This window comes from Salmo salar, chromosome ssa04 (assembly GCF_905237065.1).
Source record: "Salmo salar chromosome ssa04, Ssal_v3.1, whole genome shotgun sequence".
NCBI classification, from domain to species: Eukaryota; Metazoa; Chordata; class Actinopteri; order Salmoniformes; family Salmonidae; genus Salmo; species Salmo salar.
Window position 1 is genome coordinate 59,094,977 of NC_059445.1, and position 22,827 is coordinate 59,117,803.

The 22,827-nt window shown below is 42.1% G+C and overlaps 1 protein-coding gene across 5 annotated transcripts in view; it reads left to right on the top strand.

The window, feature by feature from the left end:
- Nucleotides 1-22,220, top strand: part of LOC106603481 (zinc finger protein 346) — a 31,826-nt gene extending 9,606 nt beyond the window's left edge. Inside the window, exons 2-8 of one of the 5 annotated variants that reach the window (XM_014197232.2) lie at nt 7,289-7,419; nt 8,863-8,966; nt 9,071-9,166; nt 9,483-9,630; nt 9,837-10,082; nt 21,393-21,492; nt 21,705-22,220. In XM_014197232.2, coding sequence (XP_014052707.1) covers nt 7,362-7,419; nt 8,863-8,966; nt 9,071-9,166; nt 9,483-9,630; nt 9,837-10,082; nt 21,393-21,492; nt 21,705-21,855 — 903 coding nt within the window. In that variant the 5' untranslated portion in view covers nt 7,289-7,361 and the 3' untranslated portion in view covers nt 21,856-22,220. Of the gene's footprint in view, nt 1-7,288; nt 7,420-8,260; nt 8,286-8,323; nt 8,343-8,862; nt 8,967-9,070; nt 9,167-9,482; nt 9,631-9,833; nt 10,083-21,392; nt 21,493-21,704 lie in introns of those variants that run through there. The other 4 variants (XM_014197231.2, XM_014197234.2, XM_014197235.2 and 1 more) reach the window with 4 other exon arrangements.
- The last annotated feature ends 607 nt before the right edge of the window (nt 22,221-22,827 follow it).

Genomic DNA, 22,827 nt, shown 5'->3' on the forward strand with positions numbered 1-22,827 from the left:
ATACATTTAAACTCAGTTTTTCACAATTCAAGACATTTAATCCTAGTAAAAATTCCCTGTCTTAGGTCAGTTAGGATCACCACTTTATTTTAAGAATGTGAAATGTCAGAATAATAGTAGAGAGAATGATTTATTTCAGCTTTTATTTCTTTCATCACATTCCCAGTGGGTCAGAAGTTTACATACTAATTGAGTGTATTTGGTAGCATTGTCTTTAAATTGTTTAACTTTGGTCAAACGTTTCAGGTAGCCTTCCACAAGCTTCCCACAATAAGTTGGGTGAATTTTGGCCCATTCCTCCTGACAGAGCTGGTGTAACTGAGTCAGGTTTGTAGGCCTCCTTGCTCGCACACACTTTTTCAGTTCTGCCCACAAATTTTCTATAGGATTGAGGTCAGGGCTTTGTGATGGCCACTCCAATACCTTGACAATACCTTAAGCCATCTTGCCAGAACTTTGGAAGTATGCTTGGGGTCATTGTCCATTTGGAAGACCCATTTGCGACCAAGCTTTAACTTCCTGACTGATGTCTTGAGATGTTGCTTCAATATAGCCACATAATTTTCCTCCCTCATGATGCCATCTATTTTGTGAAGTGCACCAGTCCCTCCTGCAGCAAAGCACCCCCACAACATGATGCTGCCACCCCTGTGCTTCACGGTTGGGATGGTGTTCTTTGACTTGCAAGCCTCCCCCATTTACCTCCAAACATAACGATGGTCATTATAGCCAAACAGTTCTATTTTTGTTTCATCAGACCAGAGGACATTTCTCCAAAAAGTACGATCTTTGTCCCCATGTGCAGTTGCAAACCGTAGTCTGGCTTTTTTATGGCGGTTTTGGAGCAGTGGCTTCTTCCATGCTGAGCGGCCTTTCAGCTTATGTTGATATAGGACTCGTTTGGCTGTGGATATAGATACTTTTGTACCTGTTTCCTCCAGCATCTTCACAAGGTCCTTTGCTGTTGTTCTGGGATTGATTTGCACTTTTCGCACCAAAGTACATTCATCTCTAGGAGACAGAATGCGTCTCCTTCCTGAGCGGTATGAAGGCTGCGTGGTCCAATGGTGTTTATATTTGCGTACTATTGTTTGTACAGATGAACATGGTACCTTCAGGCATTTGGAAATTGCTCCCAAGGATGAACCAGACTTGTGGAGGTCTACAATTTTCTTTCTGAGGTCTTGGCTGATTTCTTTTGATTTTCCCATGATGTCAAGCAAAGAGGCACTGAGTTTGAAGGTATGCCTTGAAATACATCCACAGGTACACCTCCAATTGACTCAAATGATGTCAATTAGCCTACCAGAAGCTTCTAAAGTCATGACATCATTTTCTGGAATTTTCCATACTGTTTAAAGGCACAGTCAACTTCTGACCCACTGGAATTGTGATACATAAGTGAAATAATCTGTCTGTAAACAATTGTTGGAAAAATTACATGTCATGCACAAAGTAGCCTAACCGACTTGCCAAAACTATAGTTTAACAAGAGATTTGTGGAGTGGTTGAAAAACGAGTTTTAATGACTCCAACCCAAGTGTATGTAAACTTCCGACTTCAACTGTATGTGGCAGGGTCTATAGGAAATCACGGACTACAAAAAGAAAAGCAGCCACGTCACGGACACCGACGTCACGCTTCCAGACAAACTAAACACCTTTGCCCATTTTGAGGATAATACAGTGCCGGCCCGCTAACAAGGATTGTGCCCCCCCCTTCTCCGTGGCCGACGTGAGTAAAACATTTAAACGTGTTAACCCTCGCAAGGCTGCTGGCCCAGACAGCATCCCTAGCTGCGTCCTCAGAGCATGCGCAGACCAGCTGGCTGGTGTGTTTATGGACATATTCAATCGCTCCTTATCCCAGTCTGCTGTCCCCACATGCTTCAAGATGGCCACCATTGTTCCTGTACCAAAGAAGGCAAAGATAACTGAACTAAATTACTACCGCTCTGTAGCACTCACTTCTGTCATCATGAAGTGCTTTGAGAGACTAGTCAAGGATCATATCACCTCCACCTTACTGGCTACACTAGACCCACTTCAGTTTGCATACCGCCCCAACAGGTCCACAGACGATGCAATCGCCATCACACTTCACACTGCCTTATCCCATCTGGACAAGAGGAATACCTATGTAAGAATTAATTGACTACAGCTCAGCATTCAACACCATAGTACCCTCCAAGCTCATCATCTAGCTGGAGGCCCTGGGTCTCAACCCCGCACTGTGCAATTGGGTCCTGGAATTTGACGGGCCTCCCCCAGGTGTTGAAGGTAGGAAACAACATCTCCACTTCGCTGACCCTCAACACTGGGGCCCCACAAGGGTGCATGCTCAGCCCCCTCCTGTACTGCCTGTTCACCCACGACTGTGTGGCCATGCACGCCTCCAACTTAACCATCAAGTTTGCAGACAACAGTAGTGGGCTTGATTACCAACAACAACGAGACATCCTACAGGGAGGAGGTGAGGGCACTCGGAGTGTGGTGTCAGGAAAACAACCTCTCACTCAACGTCAACAAAACAAAGGAGACAATCGTGGACTTCAGGAAACAGCAGAGGGAGCATCCCCCTATCCACATCGATGGGACAGTAGTGGAGAAGGTGGAAACGTACGTTCCTCGGCGTACACATCACAGACAAACTGAAATGGTCCACCCACACAGACAGCGTGGTGAAGAAGGTGCAACAGCGCCTCTTCAACCTCAGGAGGCTGAAGAAATTTGGCTTGTCACCCAAAACCCTGACAAACTTTTACAGATGCACAATCGAGATCATCCTGTCGGGCTGTATCACAGCCTGGTACGGCAACTGCACCGCCCTCAACCGCAAGGCTCTCCAGAGGGCGGCACGGTCTGCACAACGTATCACTGGGGGAAAACTACCTGCCCTCAATGACATCTACAGCACCCAATGTCATAGGAAGGCCAAAAAGATCATCAAGGACAACGTCCACCTGAGCCACTGCCTGTTCACACCGCTACCATCCAGAAGGCAAGGTCAGTACAGGTTTATCAAAGCTGGGACCGAGAGACTGAAGAACAGCGTCTATCTCAAGGCCATCAGACTGCTAAACAGCCATCACTAACTCAGAGAGGCTGCTGCCTACATTGAGACCCAATCACTGGCCACTTTTTAATAAATGGATCACTAGTCACTTTAAACAATGCCACTTTAATAATGTTTACATATCTTATATTACTCATATGTATATACTGTATTTTATACCTTCTATTGCACCTTGCATATGCCGCTCGGCCATCGCTCATCCATATATTTATATGTACATATTCTCATTCACCCCTTTAGATTTGTGTGTATTAGGTACATTTACATTTACGTCATTTAGCAGACGCTCTTATCCAGAGCGACTTACAGTAGTGAATGCATACATTTCATACAATTTCATACATTTCTTATTCTTTTTCTGTGCTGGCCCCCCGTGGGAATCGAACCCACAACCCTGGTGTTGCAACCACCATGCTCTACCAACTGAGCTGGGAAATTGTTTGATTACTTGTTAGATATTACTGCACTGTCGGAACTAGAAGCACAAGCATTTCTTTACACTCGCATTAACATCTGCTAACCATGTGTATGTGACATAACATTTCATTTGATTTTTGCAGAAGATTTGTTTTTCAAGGAAAAGGAAAGCAAACAATGAATGTAGGATGTTCCAGCAAGAGTGGACATCGAAACATTTATTTATTGAGGTATCAGGGAAAGCTGTGTGCTTAGTGTGCAAAGAGAGCACCGCTGTCTTGAAAAACTACAACTTGTCCCGACACTTCCAGCCGAAGCATGCAGAGAAATATAGGAATTTGTCGTCAGAGCAGAGGGCAAGTGCATCGAAACAGTTATTTTCTCAGTTGCAAAAGCAGAATTGCGAGAGCTAGCTATGTACTCTCCACAAAATTGCTGAACATAGCAATCCATTCGCTGAGGGCGAATTCATTAAAGAATGTTTAATTGACTCTGCAGCAATACTTTGCCCTGACAAGAAAGAGCTGTTAGAAAATGTTTCCCTGTCAAGACGAACAGTGACACACCGTGTTGAGGACATTGCAGAGAATATGGAACAACAGTTGAAAGACATGGTAAAGGATTGCACCTATTTCTCCTTGGCCCTGGATGAGAGCAGTGATCCACATGACACGGCGCAGTTATTGATATTCTTACGAGGCATAACCCCAGACTTTGAAATGACAGAGGAGCTTCAGTGCAGTCAATGAAGAGCACTACCACAGGGAAAGATTTTATTGGAGGAGGTTAATAAGTGTGTGGCAAAGCTGGGACTGAGTTTTGAAAAGTTATCTAGTGTGATCACTGATGGGTGCCTAAACTTGACAGGAAAAAACATTGGCCTTTTGAAAAGGATACAAGATCAAGTAGCTGAGCTGAACCCAGATCAGAAAATTATTTTCCTGCATTGCATTTATTCATCAGGAGGTGCTCTGTGAATGTATTCTGAAAATGAGCCATGTTGTGGATACAGTCACTACATCTTTAAACCACAGGCAGTTTGTCTCACTGTTGGAAGAGACAGAGTCGGGTCATGCAGATCTCCCCTACCACACAAACGTGAGATGGCTGAGTTTGGGGAAGGTGCTTAAAAGGGTGTGGGACCTGAAGTCGGAGATTGCTGAGTTTTTGCAAATGAAAGGAAAATATGTGGATTTCCCTCAACTACAAGTTAAAGAATGGTTGGCTGATATTGCCTTCACCATCGACATCATGGCCCTCATGAATTAACTGAATTCCAAACTACAAGGGTAGGGCCTTTTGCACATCAGGTGTACAGCCTTGTCAAGCCTTCTCTGGAAAATTAAGCCAACAATCTCACCCACCTTCCGACATTACTAGTCTGTTCCCTATCATATGATCAGCATGAGAAGTATACATCGCTGCTGTGTGCTTCGAACGGTGAGTTCTCATCAATTTGAAGAGTTCAAAGTGTTGGAAAATGACATGCTGTTGGTTTCCTCTCCTTTCACCTTCAATGTGGATAACGCACCCACTGACCTGCAACTTCAACTTATCGATCTTCAATCTGATGCAGTGATTAGAGAACTATTCAAAACAATGTCACTGACAAGGTTCTATGCATTTCTCGATTAACAAAAACTTTCCAAAGATTAGGAGTCATGCTCAGATGTTTGTACTGTTTGGGTCAACCTATGTATGTGAACAGACATTATCAGTGATGAAATATAACAAGTCAAGGCACAGATCATCTCTTACTGACTCTCAGCTCTCAGCAATCCTGTGCATAACGACGTCAGAAACTATACCTGACTTCACTGCTCTAGTCAATGCCCATCAGACTTCACTCCTCACACTGATTGAGTAGTTTAAATATAATGTTGAGCTCTCTCTTTTTTGTGCATGCCCGTTTTAAGCTAGAGCAGGCCTGGGCAATTATTTTCCATGGAGGGCCACAGAATATATTTTTGCCATTCCGGGCCAGAATCATATTACAAGATTATACATCATGTGTATGAATGTGTTGACAGATATATCTATAGTAAATCATGTCCAGATATGCTACTTATTTTACTTTTTTAACATGCACAGAAATAAACCACATCCATGTTCTGGGGTAGGTATTTTCATTATTAAACACAGAGGGGAAAGTACTGTGCATTCAGCACCACGGACAGAACTCTTGTTAAGCGATCTAAACCTCAATCTGCCTCTCTTGCATGATCCCCAGCCCATACCCCTACAATTAACAAATACCACTACTTTCCCCAATGCTACACATTCCTTTGTCTCATGCCCTTCTGCGCACTTCTCACACCTAGGAACCTCCCTCCTACACACTGCTGCCACATGCCCATAAGCTTGACACCTGTAACAATGTAATGTATTTGGTACAAAAGCTCGTACAGGATAACTTTTATATAACCAAATATCACTTTGTCGGGCAAAGACTCAACATCAAAACTCAGAAGAACAGACAATGACTCTTCTGTTACCCTGTCTGCGTCGCACCAAACAACGAGCATCACAAATACCAGGAATCTTCCCCTTCAGTTGGTCAACTTTTACATTTACTGCTACCCCAGTAATCACTCCTTTCAATGGGGCCCTTTTCTTGAGAGAGAAACAAATCACATTTCTTGCCACCATTCGTTTAACGCCGAGCGTCTTCTCCCTCTGACCAGCAGAAACACAAACAATTATCACAAGACCACTTCTGGTTACCCTCACGGATTCCACAGTACCCAACTCTGTTTTCACCCACCCTAAAACCACAAATGGATCAGCCAAAAGGCAAGGGTCCACTTTTCCCAAAAACTTCCCTCCTACTGTCAGACTCATCTTTATCCTGTCCCTCGGTGCAAGCCTCGGGCTCCAAGAACTTCACCACACCTACCACCTCCGATACTTCGCCCTCATTCATTTCCATTTCTCCTCCTGTCTTCAGCTCACTCTGCTTACACTTTCTACCGTTCTTCTTCAACAAACCATCTCCCTTTTTTCTGCCATTTTTAACCGACTCAAGCTCACCGTCTTCCTCCCTCCCTCTCTTAGACCTCCTCTGCTTCTCTTTTTCCCTCCATTCCTCCTCCGTATTCCAAGTATACGTCTCCTTATGATAATACTGCACATCTGACATACATCTTGTTCTTGCCCTCTCAAGGGACGCCATTTAACCGGCTGTCACAATCTCCGTACAATCAGCACGAACCCCTCAGGATGTATCGCTCAACAGTGCATCCCATTTATAATGCAGCTGCTTCGTCTTGATGTTATTCTTTATCATGCAATCACTCAAAGCGCTGTGGCATTGATCAACCAATGGTGTTAGATAACACCCACATACGTTTGCTTGACACACCCACATCATATTGCAGGAAGAAATACAAGAATAAATTAATGAAAAAAATAGACATGAATAAATGAAAGTTTTTTCATTAATGATTTATCTATGTGTGTATTCATCCATTTAGTTATGTATTGATGCATTTGTGTGCATTTATTCATTATTTATTATTGCAATTATTTATTTGTGCATTTGTATTCATAATTTTTTTAATGCCAGATTTGGTCCTCCATACAAAGCAACTGGGAACTCGGCGATCTCCGACTTCAGTGCATTCAAGACAACTGGGAACTCGGGGGGGGGACGGACGGTTCAAAAAGTAGTTTTGAACCGTCATCCAACTCGGAATTCTAAATCGGGGAACTCTAACCTTTCTAAACCTAGAGCTCCGACTTTCCGTCCTGAAGATCACTGACGTCATGATTTTACCTATTTTTTTTCGATTTCCAGTTGTCTTGAAAGCTAGCTCTTTGGTGTCGTCACGATTACGCATGTGCCCGCTGCTGCTGACACGACAGAAAACATGGCGCTCGAGGAACCTAATGGAGATTTTCCATATTTACCTTCAGGGGCGGCGGAGGGTAAGCTGATGTTTTCCTTCGCTCAATATAATGGATATCCACTTTGGTCTAGTATGTATTATTTATTATAGCCAAAACCAAGGGCTACCACCATTGCCCGTGTGAGTAGAGCATAAACAATCAACGCTAGCAATACCTAGCTCTGCACTATTCTAGCTAGCTATTAGCCATATGATCAGCAAGTTCCAAGGTCGATGCAATGCATTAGTAAAGTAGTAATGTTACCTAGCCGCCTTGGCCTTACGAAGGACTGCATTGATTTATGTACTTTTAGTTTTTATTTCTGTGTCTTAAGTAAATTGGCCAAATCAGTTGCTAGTGCAGTAACGTTAGTACCACTAAGTTAGCTAACGTTATAACAACAACCACGCATAAAGCAGTATTCTAATTTAAAGGTCCAATGCAGCTGTTACCTCTATCAAAAAAATCTGCGTAACAATTTAGTACCTTACTGTGATTTCTTTCAAATAAAATGGTTAAATAGAACCCGCTTCTTAGCAAAGAGAAATTTGTCAGGCAGTTTGGACTTCTCTTTCTTATTACATGCTGACCACACCGCTTGCGTTGCAAAATACATTTAAACACATGTTATTCAATTAATTTGCATTTGCGTTGCCAAGCGCTAAAATAAGTCAGTTCTATTTGTGATGCTTAACGCGGTGCAAGTCCTGCCTCTCCCATCTCCTCATTGGTTTATAGAAGCAGATACCCACATGCCATCTCCTCATTGGTTATACCTACATGGGTGAATGAAAGATTAACTGAGTTTGGTCGGTCATGTGGTAACTATAAAAGTTAAATGCCAATCGCCATGTAAAGTCCAAAGAAGGAAAAAGCATGAAGGAGAGAGGACTAGAAACGATAAGGTTGACCGTTTTTATGTGTGGATTAATTGTCGGAGTAGAGGACCGTGTTCATTTCAGGTCAAATAACAACTCCATTTTTGTATCCCAGGACAAATTAGCTAGCAACTGGAAGCCGTCAAGTTAAATTGCCATAAATGTTTAATGCTTTTTGACCTGTCCCCAAATTAATATAATTAGTTGAGTTTGTTTTGATTTTTCAACCTGCGTGTCGTGGTCGCGTTTGGTGTGGGGGGGACGAAATCAGTTGGCGCGTGGCCGGTTTGGGTAATTTACTACATGGTGATGTCACCATGGAAGGCCAAAACTCCCTCCTACCAAAACAGGCAGAAATGTCAGGTGGCCTTTTCAAACAGCTCTTTCACTTAAAGTGCATTATCATTTTCAGTTATTATTCCAACCTCCGTGTGAAATGTATAAAACAGAGAAATCACTTTTTTGACTGCACTGGGCCTTTTAACTTAGCTGTGAGCGCTTCATCAAAGGCTGAAGAGCATCATAGTGATACCACGGATGGATGGATATATATACAGATCTTTGATGTCTTCTTTTTGAAATCAATGCTGACATTATTTTTCAGTAAACAAAATGATACAGGAGAATGGTGACCTGTTTTCTGATGCCCTGTGCAAAGTCTGCAGTGCTGTCCTGAATTCTGACTCCCAGAAACTTGCACATTATCAGGTCGGTGATCCCACTTGAGTTTGATATTTATTTATGGTCATCTTCTTGACCACTATACAGAGCAGCATCTGATGTTTTCATTCTCATTCTGTCATTCTTTTCAGAGCAAAAAGCATGCCAACAAAGTGAGACGCTACATGAGCATCCACAAAGAAGAGGAGCCCACCATCAAAAGGTTCAAGTCGCCTTCGGGAGACAGTGTAAGTTTATTTCTCAGCTAGACATTTAGATTTTTTTGTTGTATTTTTTGTCATTGAGCAGACACTCTTATCCAGAGCCACTTACAGTAGTGAGTGCATTCATTTCCCTTCTGGTTCCCCATGAGAATCAAACCCACAACCCTGTCGTTGCCAGCGCCATGCTCTACCAACTGAGTCACATGGGACCAGCTAGAAAAGGTTTTATCCAGCCCTGCTCTGCCCAGTATAAATAGACTGCGTTCATGGATAGAGCGCCCTTAACCTTTTTGTGTCCTCTGTTGTACTTTGCTGTATTCTTCCCCTGCTCCATCTCCAGGCCAGCAGTAATGGCGAGACGGACCGCTCCAAAGCCTGTCATATATGTAACATGACATTCTCCTCTCCGGTGGTGGCTGAGTCCCACTACCAGGGCAAGGTACACACCAAGAACCTGAGACTGAAGACCTTTGGCAACCAGCCCGCAGGTAATGGGCCATCTACACTTATGGCCATATATGAGAAAAGCCTGTTTTAAATTTTCCACCCCATCTGCACGCATTTTCTTTTTCTCCTCATTCTGTGTTATTCCTCTGTCGCATACCTGTATTTGTCAAATGTGTAAAAATATAACTTAAACTCCCTCTTCCTGTCTGACGAACGTGTCATATCCTGCCTCCTACCTCCCCAGTAGCACTACCTCAGGCTGTGGCCCCAGTAGTGAAAAAGAAGAAGAAGAAGAAGGAGGCTCAGTCAGAGGAGGCTAGCAACGTGGCATCGTCAGGCCCGGCCGAGGACGACCAGGGCAACTTCTGTTCCATCTGCCATGCCTCGTTCAACAACCCCCTCATGGCCAAGCAGCACTATGAAGGCAAGAAGCATAAAAAACAGCTGACCCAGCAGAAGCTTATGGAGACCTATGGGCCATCCACTGCACCAGGTAGGACAGCCTCGTGTGGCCAGGCTTTTCTCTTTTTGTAAACCTGGAGAAGTTCTCCTTAGGAAGACAATAAAAATGGGTGGAGTCAAGATGGAAATATTTATATACACAGAATATACCAAACATCAGGAACACCTTTCTAATTTTGAGTTGAGGAATAGCCTATGCATTGCTGATTCCTGCTATGAATGTATCTGCATGTCCCTGTTTTGCTGTCTGCTGCTGTGAGCGAGCCACTCCCTCTCCCCACTGCGCATGGAGGAGGGAGAGATGCATTATGAGAAGCTCAAGCATTTGACATTGCTCAAAATGCAATTGTGGGAGAGACAGTTTAACGCAACTATAGTTTATTTCTCACCTCTTAATATTTAGTTAATTGCACCACTTTACAACCGGAGTAGGCTGTAGTATGGTTTTGATGCCCTCGTGGAGCAAAGCGCACTATTTGCAGTCACTAGGCCTACATCAAGTGGCCTTGTCCTAGCGCTGAAAAGTTTTGGTAGGATATTAGCCTAGATTTACTGATTAATCAATAAGCCTACATGGTTTATATAGCAACAATATCATATTTAGAGTTAGCTAAGTGTTTTGAGTTCCCACTTCCTCAGGTGGTGAATAATATAGCCAATAGTTACAAATATGTCTGCAATTTCTCTGAAGAGCCAAAAATATATACACTGCTCAAAAAAATAAAGGGAACACTTAAACAACACAATGTAACTCCAAGTCAATCACACTTCTGTGAAATCAAGCTGTCCACTTAGGAAGCAACACTGATTGACAATAAATTTCACATGCTGTTGTGCAAATGGAATAGACAACAGGTGGAAATTATAGGCAATTAGCAAGGCGCCCCCAATAAAGGAGTGGTTCTGCAGGTGGGGACCACAGACCACTTCTCAGTTCCTATGCTTCCTGGCTGATGTTTTGGTCACTTTTGAATGCTGGCAGTGCTTTCACTCTAGTGGTAGCATGAGACGGAGTCTACAACCCACACAAGTGGCTCAGGTAGTGCAGCTCATCCAGGATGGCACATCAATGCGAGCTGTGGCAAGAAAAGGTTTGCTGTGTCTGTCAGCCTAGTGTTCAGAGCATGGAGGCGCTACCAGGAGACAGGCCAGTACATCAGGAGATGTGGAGGAGGCCGTAAGAGGGCAACAACTCAGCAGAAGGACCGCTACCTCCGCCTTTGTGCAAGGAGGAGCAGGAGAAGCACTGCCAGAGCCCTGCAAAATGACCTCCAGCAGGCCACAAATGTGCATGTCTGCTCAAACGGTCAGAAACAGACTCCATGAGGGTGGTATGAGGGCCCGACGTCCACAGGTGGGTGTTGTGCTTACAGCCCAACACTGTGCAGAACGTTTGGCATTTGCCAGAGAACACCAAGATTGGCAAATTCGCCACTGGCGCCCTGTGCTCTTCACAGATGAAAGCAGGTTCACACTGAGCACGTGACAGACGTGACAGAGTCTGGAAAAGCCGTGGAGAACGTTCTTTTGCCTGCAACATCCTCCAGCATGACCGGTTTGGCGGTAGGTCAGTCATGGTGTGGGGTGGCATTTCTTTGGGGGCCGCACAGCCCTCCATGTGCTCGCCAGAGGTAGCCTGACTGCCATTAGGTACCGAGATGAGATCCTCAGACCCCTTGTGAGACCATATGCTGGTGCGGTTGGCCCTGGGTTCCTCCTAATGCAAGACAATGCTAGACCTCATGTGGCTGGAGTGTGTCAGCAGTTCCTGCAAGAGGAAGGCATTGATGCTATGGACTGGCCCGCCCGTTCCCCAGACCTGAATCCAATTGAGCACATCTGGGAAATCATGTCTCGCTCCATCCACCAACGCCACGTTGCACCACAGACTGTCCAGGAGTTGGCGACTGCTTTAGTCCAGGTCTGGGAGGAGATCCCTCAGGAGACCATCCGCCACCTCATCAGGAGCATGCCCAGGCATTGTAGGGAGGTCATACAGGCACGTGGAGGCCACACACACTACTGAGCCTCATTTTGACTTGTTTTAAGGACATTACATCAAAGTTGGATCAGCCTGTAGTGTGGTTTTCCACTTTAATTTTGAGTGTGACTCCAAATCCAGACCTCCATGGGTTGATAAATTGGATTTCCATTGATTTATTTTTGTGTGATTTTGTTGTCAGCACATTCAACTATGTAAAGAAAAAAGTATTTAATAAGATTATTTCTTTCATTCAGATCTAGGATGTGTTGTTTAAGTGTTCCCTTTATTTTTTGAGCAGTATATTTTAGGATCCTATTTTGACAGATTGCACATCAAAATGTCAATCATGCATTCCCTGGTTAGGTTCGAAATTGCTTTCTTTTTTAATCATAGGCTACCTTCTGTCTTACTTGGAACTGCAAAAAAAATTGTCTAGAGCCTTGCCGCTAATGTAACTGTCCATTGAATTTTTTTTTTTTAGTCTTTGTATTTATTGTTATCGAGCTAAATACTTTTATCACAATGTGAATTTTCTTCATATCGCCCTGCTCTACCGACATGGTAGGGAAATGGAAAATAAAGAAATGCCTATACCGACGGGAAATGTAATTTCTACTCCCAGCCAATCAAATGCGAGCGTTAACCTCTTGGGGCTAGGTGGGACGCTAGCGTGCCACCCGTGGTGCACTCCATCAACAGCAGGTGCATTTCAAGAGCGGCAAATTTGAATCCAAATAAATGTCAAAATTCAAATTTTTCAAAAATACAACTATTTTACACCATTTGAAAGATAAACATCTCCTTAATCTAACCACGTTTTACGATTTCAAAAAGGTTTTACGGCAAAAGCATAAATTTAGAGTATGTTAGGACAGTACATTTACAAGAGTTGTGTGTAATGTTTTGTCAAGTCAAAGACAGGGTCACCAAAACCATAAAACCAGCTAAAATGATGCACTAACCTTTTACAATCTCCATCAGATGACACTCCTAGGACATTATGTTAGACAATGCATGCATTTTTAGTTCTATCAAGTTCATATTTATATCCAAAAACAGCGTTTTACTATGGCATTGATGTTGAGGAAATCGTTCCCTCCAATAACCGGCAGTCAAGTCAGCGTAACAAATTAAATAATTAAAATTAGAAAACATTGGTAAAATATTATATTGTCATTTAAAGAATTATAGATTTACATCTCTTGAACGCAATCAACTTGCCAGATTTAAAAATAACCTTACTGGGAAATCACACTTTGCAATAATCTGAGCACTGCGCCCAGAAAAATACGCGTTGCGATACAGACTAGACGTCATGTTGGGGAGATCTAAAATCGAAAATACTATGTAAATAATCCATTACCTTTGATTCTCTTCATCAGATGTCACTTCCAGGTATCACAGGTCCATAACGAATGTAGTTTTGTTCAAAAAAGCTCATCATTTATGTCCAAAAATCTCCGTCTCGTTAGCACATGATGTAAGCCAGCCGGACTTCTCGTCATGAACGAGGGGAAAAAATATATTTCCGTTCGTTCAAACATGTCAAACGTTGTATAGCATAAATCATTAGGGCCTTTTTTAACCAGAACATGAATAATATTCAAGGTGGACGAATGCATACTCTTTTATAACGTATTGGAACGAGGGTACCCAACATGAACTCGCGCGCCAGGTGTCTAATGGGACATCATCGTTCCATGGCTCTTGTTCGGTCAGATCTCCCTCCAGAAGACTCAAAACACTTTGTAAAGGCTGGTGACATCTAGTGGAAGCAATAGGAAGTGCCAAAATATTCCTAAACCCCTGTGTTTTTCAATGGGATAGGTTTAAAGTCAATACAACACATCAGGTATCCACTTCCTGTCAGAAAATGTCTCAGGGTTTTGCCTGCCAAATGAGTTCTGTTATACTCACAGACACCATTCAAACAGTTTTGGAAACTTTAGAGTGTTTTCTATCCATATATAATAAGTATATGCATATTCTAGTTACTGGGTAGGATTAGTAACCAGATTAAATCGGGTACATTTTTTTTATCCAGACTTGCAAATGCTGCCCCCTAGACCCAACAGGTTAATAGCTAAGTAAGACCTAGCCGCTGCCGAGTCCCCAACAACTGGATTTTCCGGTTTGTCAGGGTGAAATGGAAAGTGAGCCTGTGCCTTCCACATTAAATTTTATTACTATTTTCAACATTGTAGATTAATAGTGAAGACATCGCAACTACGAAATGACACATGGAATCATGTGGTAACCAAAAAAGTGTTCAACAAATTCTTTAAAGTAGCCACTCTTTGCCTTGATAACAGCTTTGCATAGTCTTGGCATAACAGCTTTGCATAATTTTCTAACTGTCTTGAAGGAGTTTCCACATGCTGAGCACTTGTTGGCTGCTTTTCCTTCACTCTGCGGTCCAACTCATCCCAAACCATTTCAGTCGGGTTGAGGTCGGGTGATTGTGGAGACCAGGTCATCTGATGCAGTACTCCATCACTCTCTTTCTTGGTCAAATAGCCCTTACACAGCCGGGAGGTGTGTTGGGGTCATTGTCCTGTTGAAAAACAAATGATAGTCCCACTAAGCTCAAACCAGATGGGATGGTGTATCGCTGCAGAATACTGTGGTAACCATGCTGGTTAAGTGTGCCTTGAATTCTAAATAAATCACTGACGGTGTCACCATCACACCACCACCTCCATGCTTCTCGGTGGGAACCACACATGCGTAGATAATCCGTTCACCTACTCTGCATCTCACAAAGACACGGCGGTTGGAACCAAAGTTCTCAAATATGGACTCATCAGACCGAAGGACCGAATTCTACCAGTCTAATTGCTCGCGTTTCTTTGCCATAGCAATTCTCTTGTTATTATTGGTGTCCTTTTAGTAGTGGTTTCTTTGCAGCATTTCGACCATGAAGGCCTGATTCACGCAGTCTCCTCTAAACAGTTGATGTTGCGATGTCTGTTACTTGAACTCTGTGAAGCAGTTATTTGGGCTGCAATTTCTGAGGCTGGTAACTCTAATGAACTTATCCTCTGAGCAGAGGTAACTCTGGGTCTTCCATTCCTGTGGCAGTCCTCATGAGCCAGTTTCATCATAGCGCTTGATGGATTTTGCGACAGCACTTGAAGAAACGTTCAAAGTTCTTAATGTTCCGGATTGACTGACCTTCATGTCTTTTAAAGTAATTATGGACTGTCGTTTCTCTTTGCTTATTTGAGCTGTTCTTGCCATGATATGGACTTGGTCTTTTACCAAATAGGGCTATCTTCTGTAACCACCCCTACCTTGTCACAACACAACTGATTGTCTCAAATGAATTAAGAAGGATATACATGCCACAAATTAACTTTTAACCAGGCACACCTGTTTAATTGAAATGCATTCCAGGTAGAGGTCGACTGATTAATCGGAATGGCCGAATTTTTTATATTTTTATAATTTTTTTAATTGGGGCCGTTTTCATAACAATCTGCATTTTTGGACACCGATCATGGCCGACTACATTGCACTTCATGATGAGACTGCGTGGCAGCTGACTACCTGTTATGCGAGTGCAGCAAGTAGCCAAAGTAAGGTGCTAGCTAGCATTAAACTTATCTTATAAAAAAACAATCATAACATAATCACTAGTTAACATGGTTGAAGATATTAATAGTTTATCTAGCTTGTCCTGTGTTTCATATAATCGATGCGGTGGCTGTTAATTTATCATTGAATCACAACCTACTTCGCCAAACGGGTGATTTAACAAGCGCATTCGCGAAAAAGCACTCGTTGCGCCACTGTGTACCAAACCATAAACATCAACGCCTTTCTTAAAATCAATACAAGTATATATTTTTAAACCTGCATATTTAGTTAATATTGCCTGCTAACATGAATGTCTTATAATTAGGAAAATTGTCACTTCTCTTACGTTCTGTGCAACAGAGTCGGGGTATATGCAGCAGTTTGGGCCACCTGGCTCGTTGCGAACTGTGTGAAGACCATTTCTTCCTAACAAAGACAGGCAACTTCGCCAAACGGGGGATGATTTTACAAAAGCGCATTTGTGGAAAAAAAGCACAATCGTTGCACGAATGTACCTAACCATAAACATCAATGCCTTTCTTAAACCTGCATCTTTAGTTAACAGATTCGTGTTAGCAGGCAATATTAAACTAGGGAAATTGTCACTTCTCTTGCGTTCATTGCACGCAGAGTCCGGGTATATGCAACTGTTTGGGCCGCCTGGCTCGTTGCGAACTAATTTGCCAGAATTGTACGTAATTATGACAACATTGAATATTGTGCAATGTAACAGCAATATTTAGACTTATGGATGCCACCCGTTAGGTAAAATACCGAACGGTTCCGTGTTTCACTGAAAGAATAAACGTTTTGTTTTCGAAATTATAGTTTCCGGATTTGACCATATTAATGACCTAAGGCTCGTATTTGTGTTTATTATATTATAATAAAGTCTGATTTGATAGAGCAGTCTGACTGAGCGGCGGTAGGCAGCAGCAGGCTCGTAAGCATTAATTCAAACAGCACTCTACTGCGTTTGCCAGCAGCTCTTCGCATTGCGCTGTTTATGACTTCAAGCCTATCAACTCCCGAGATTAGGCTGGCAATACTAAAGTGCCTATAAGAACATCCAATAGTCAAAGGTATATGAAATACAAATGGTATAGAGAGAAATGGTCCTATAATAACTACAACCTAAAACTTCTTACCTGGGAATATTGAAGACTCATATTAAAAGGAACCACCAGCTTTCATATGTTCTGAGCAAGGAACTTAAACGTTAGCTTTTTTACATGGCACATATTGCACTTTTACTTTCTTCTCCAACACTTTGTTTTTGCATTATTTAAACCAATTTGAACATGTTTCATTATTTTATTTGAGACTAAATAGATTTTATTGATGTATTAAGTTAAAATAAGTGTTCATTGTTGGCTCAGTTGGTAGAGCATGGTGTTTGCAACGCCAGGGTTGTGGGTTCGATTCCCACGGGGGACCAGTACAGAGAAAAAAATGAATGAAATGTATGCATTCACTACTGTAAGTCGCTCTGGATAAGTGTCTGCTAAATGACTAAAATGTTACCTGTTAGGGAGGAACGCCTCACCAATATCCAATAGTATAGCGTGGCGCGAAATACAAACACCTAAAAAATGCTATAACTTCAATTTCTCAAACATGTGACTATTTTACACCATTTTAAAGATAAGAGTCTCGTTAATCTAACCACACTGTCCGGTTTCAAAAAGGCTTCACAGCGAAAGCAAAATATTAGATTGTCAGAGTACCCTCCCAAAAATAATCACACAGCCATTTTCAAAGCAAGCATATGTCACAAAAACCAAAACCACAGCTAAATGCAGCACTAACCTTTGATCTTCATCAGATGACACTCCTAGGACATTATGTTATACAATACATGCATGTTTTGTTCAATCAAGTTCATATTTATATCAAAAAACAGCTTTTTACATTAGCATGTGATGCTCAGAACTAGCATACCCACCGCAAACTTCCGGTGAATTTACTAAATTACTCACGATAAACGTTCACAGAATACATAACAATTATTTTAAGAATTATAGATACAGAACTCCTTTATGCAATCGTGGTGTCCGATTTTTAAAATAGCTTTTCGGTGAGAGTACATAGCCCGGCCATCACGGCTAGCTATTTTGACACCCACCAAGTTTGACACTCACCAAACTGATTTACTATAAGAAGATTTGGATTACCTTTGCTGTTCTTCTTCAGAATGCACTCCCAGGACTTCTACTTAAACAACAAATGTTGTTTTGGTTCGAAATAATCCATAGTTATATTCCAATAACTCCGTTTTGTTCATGCGTTCAGGTAACTATCCGAAGGGTGACATGCCGGCGCGTTTCGGGACAAAAAATGACAAAATATTTCTTTACCGTACTTAGAAGCATGTCAAACGCTGTTTAAAATACTTTTTTATGCGATTTCTCGTAAAATGGCAAATATTCCAACCGGGAGACGTTGTATTCATTCAAACAGTGAAAGAAAAAAATTGAGTCGTCTCGTGCACGCGCGCACGCCAGTGTCCTTGTCCTCAGAAGGACCACTCACAAAAACCCCTGCTGTTTTTCGCCCAGAGACTGGAGGGCTATCATTCCACTTTCTGGCACCTTCCTAGAGCCAATGGAAGCCTTAGAAAATGTCACGTTACAGCAGAGATGCTGTATTTTTGATAGAGATGCCCTAGTAGGAGAACAAATTGTCAGACAGGGCACTTCCTGCATGGAATCTTCTCAGGTTTTGGCCTGCCATATGATTTCTGTTATACTCAGACACCATTCAAACAGTTCTAGAAACTTTAGTGTTTTCTATCCAAATCTACTAATTGTATGCATATTCTAGTTTCTGGGCAGGAGTAGTAACCAGATTAAATCGGGTACGTTTTTTTTATCCGGCCGTGAAAATACTGCCCCCTATCCCAGTGATTATGATAAGATTGCTAGTTTTTTTATAAGATAAGTTCAATGCTAGCTAGCAACTTACCTTGGCCTCTTGCTGCTCTCGCGTAACAGGTAGTCAGCCTGCTACGCAGGCTCCTCGTGGAGTGCACGTTGGACTAGGAAGGTTGCAAAAACGAATCCCCGAGGTGACAAGGTAAAAATCTGTTGTTCTACCCCTGAACAAGGCAGTTAACTCCCGTTCCTAGGCCGTCATTGAAAATAAGAATGTGTTCTTAATCGGACTTGCATAGTTAAAGGCGTAAAAAAACATTTTATTTTTAAATCGGCAAATCGGTGGCCAAAAATACCGATTTGTTAGGAAAACTTGAAATCGGCCATTCCGATTAATCGGTCGACATCTTTGTTTCATAATTTTGATGTCATTATTATTCTACAATGTTGAAAATAGAAAAATAAATAACCCATGAATGAGTAGATGTGTCCAAACTTTTGACTTATACCGAATATTGGAGGACCAAAAAAAAGCTGATGCCGTTTAATCGGCCAATTCTATATATATATATATTTGTAATAATGACAATTACAACATTACCGAATGAACACTTTTTAACTTAATAGAATACATAAATAAAATCTATTTAGTCTCAAATAATGAAAGATGTTCAATTTGGTTTAAATAATGCAAAAACCGTGGAGAAAGTAAAAGTGTAATGTTAAAGCTAACGTTTGAAGTTCCTTGCTCAGATCATGAACATATGAAAGCTTGTGGTTCAATATTCCCAGTTAATACGTTTTTAGGTTGTAGTTATTATAGGAATTATGACGCGTCGACTATTTCTCTCTATACCGTTTTGTATTTGACCATCCTACCGATCCTCGACTTCTGCGACGTCGTTTACAAATAGCCTCCAACACTACTCAACAAATTGGATGCAGTCTATCACAGTGCCATCTGTTTTGTCACCAAAGCCCCATATACTACCCACCACTGCGACCTGTATGATCTCGTTGGTGGCCCTCGCTTCATACTCGTCGCCAAACCCACTGGCTCCAAGTCAACTACAAGTCTCTGCTAGGTAAAGCCCCGCCTTCTCAGCTCACTGGTCACCATAACAACACCCACCCGTAGCACGCGCTCCAGCAGGTATAGCTCACTGGTCACCCCCAAAGCCAATTCTTCCTTTGGCCGCCTCTCCTTCCAGTTCTCTGCTGCCAATGACTGGAACAAACTGCAAAAATCTCTGAAGCTGGAGACTCTTACCTCCCTCACTAGCTTTAAGCACAAGCTGTCAGAGCAGCTCACAGATCACTGCACCTGTACATAGCTCATCTGTAAATAGACCATCCAATCTACCTCATCCCCATACTGTATTTATTTATTTATTTATCTTGCTCCTTTGCACCCCAGTATCTGAACTTGCACATTCATCTTCTGCACATCCTACCATTCCAGTGTTTAATTGCTATATTGTAATTACTTTGTCACCATGGCCTATTTATTGCCTTACCTCTCTTATCCTACCTCATTTGCACATGCTGTATATAGAATATTCTATTGTATGTTTGTTTATTCCATGTGTAACTCTGTGTTGTTGTATGTGTCGAACTGCTTTGCTTTATCTTGGCTAGGTCGCAGTTGCAAATGAGAACTTGTTCTCAACTAGCCTACCTGGTTAATTAAATAAATAAACAAATGCATATACCTTTGACTATTGGATGTTCTTAAATGTACTTTAGTATTGCCAGGCAAATCTCGGGAGTTGATAGGCTTGAAGTCATAAACGACGCTGTGCTTCAATCATTTCTAAGAGCTGCTGGCAAAACACAGTAAAGTGCTGTTTGAATGAATGCTTATGAGCCTGCTGCTGCCTACCACAGCTCACTCAGACTGCTCTATCAAATCAGAGACTTAATTATAATAAACACAGAAATACGAGCCTTCGGTCATTAATATGGTCAAATCCGGAAACTATCATTTCAAAAACAAAACATTTATTCTTTCAGTGAAAGACGCAACCATTCTGTATTTTATTGAACGGGTCTAAATATTGCTGTTACATTGCACAACCTTCAATGTTGTCATAATTATGTAAAAATCTGGCAAAATAATTAGGGTCTTCACACAGTTCGCAACGAGCCAGGAGGCCCAAACTGTTGCATATACACTGACTATGTTTGCACTGAACGCAAGAGAAGTGACACAATTTCCCTAGTTAATATTGCCTGTTAAGAAATTCATGTTAACTAAATATGCAGATAAAAAAATATATACTTCTGTGTATTGATTTTAAGAAAGGCGTTGATGCTTATGGTTAGGTACATTTGTGAAACGATTGTGCTTTTGTTAAATCATCACCTGTTTGGCGAAGTTGAAGTGGGCTGTGATTCGATAAATTAAGGCACCGCTTTGATTATATGCAACGCAGGACAAGCTAGTTAACTACACACAGTTGATGATATTACTAGGTTAACTAGTGATTATGTGAAGATTTTTTTAAATATTTTTTATAAGAAGTTTTTAATGCTTGCTAGAAACTTACCTTTGCTCCTTGCAGCCACAAGGTCCTTTTGACGCTGCACTCGCGTAACAGGTGGTCAGCCTGCCACGCAGTTTCCTCGTGGATTGCAATATAATCGGCGTCCAAAAAAGGCCAATTACCGATTTTGTTATGAAAACCTGAAATCGGCCCAAATTAATCGGCTATATGTGTTGCATATGTTTGAGGCCCTTTTTTTCTAACAGGTGTTAATAAGTGTCTCTGGAGTGTAATATACAGTAGGAGCCAGACACTACAGGCAAATCAATTGTGTGCCAATGCAGTATTGGGTCATTGCATGTAGGTTTTATGTGTCTAAAATGGAGTTCTTTGCCAACTAGTCCCTCCTGTGTCTCCAGCTTCCACAGTAAAGGGCTACCCATGTACTGTATGCAACATCGAACTCAACTCTGTGGAACAGTATCAGGCACACATCAGCGGCTCCAAACATAAGAACCAGTATGTATCCCTCTCTCTCACTCCAATCCCCAGTGAGCTAGTAGAAACAACAACCACTGCATGCACACACCAGTGTATACCTCACTATTTGCCAAGCTAGTTTGTTTTGATTCCAAACAGCAGCTAACGTATGCAGAAAATACCTGTTACTGACGTTTTTGTTTCTATGTTTTAGTGGCTTTGTTCTAATCAATTTCAATGTATTTTTTCAGTGTCAGAGGGAAGAAAGTGAGCAGCCCGATGTTCATCAGCCCATCGGAAAACAAGTACACAGCAGAAAACCAGCAGTCAGAGTACCAGTATACGCCTGAAGCCGAACCAGTACAGGAGGACTGGGGCGCTTTCAGCCAAGATTACGAGTGACGTGCCTCCCAGTACCCCCCACCAACACCACAGTTCCCTCAGTTAGGGCCAGAAGGATCACCTGACCAGGAAAAACTCTACGTCCTTGTTACAATACAGGTTACAAGTAGGCTCCAGAGTTTTTCCTGTTCATGTCAGGAACAATCCCTGGACAGAGGGCAGCCTAAATGTGGTGTTCTTCTTTCTGTGGTGTTGTATCTGCCTCATGGATGAATCTCTACTCCAGCTCTATATCATTCTGTCTACTCCATGTCTAAATTCCAGTTCACTACCGGTCAAAAGTTTTAGAAAACCTGCTCATTCAAGGGTTTTTCTTTTATTTTTACTATTTCTACATTGTAGAATAATACTGAAGACATCAAAACTATGAAATAACACATATGGAATCATGTAGTAACCAAAAAAGTGTTAAACAAATCAAAAAATATATATTTTTATTTTGAGATTCTTCAAATAGCCACCCTTTGCCTTGATGACAGCTTTGCACGCTCTTGGAATTCTCTCAACCAGCTTCACCTGGAATGCTTTTACAACAGTCTTGGAGTTCCCACATATGCTGGGCACTTGTTGGCTGCTTTTCCTTCACTCTGTGGTCCGACTACTCTTCCGACTACTCTTCCCAAACCATCTCAATTTGGTTGAGGTCGGGGGGTTGTGGAGGCCAGGTCATCTGATGCAGCACTCCATCACTCTCGTTGTTGGTAAAATAGCCCTTACACAGCCTGGAGTTGTGTTGGGTCATTTGTTCTGTTGAAAACACATGATAGTCCCACTAAACCCAAACTAGATGGGATGGCGTATCACTGCAGAATGCTGTGGTAGTCATGCTGGTTAAGTGTGCCTTGAATTCTAAATAAATCAGTGTCACCAGCAAAGCACCCCCCCCCCCCATGCTTTACGGTGGGAAATGCACATGCACAGATCATCCCTTCACCCATACTGCGTCTTTGCGGTTGGAATCAAAAATCAAAC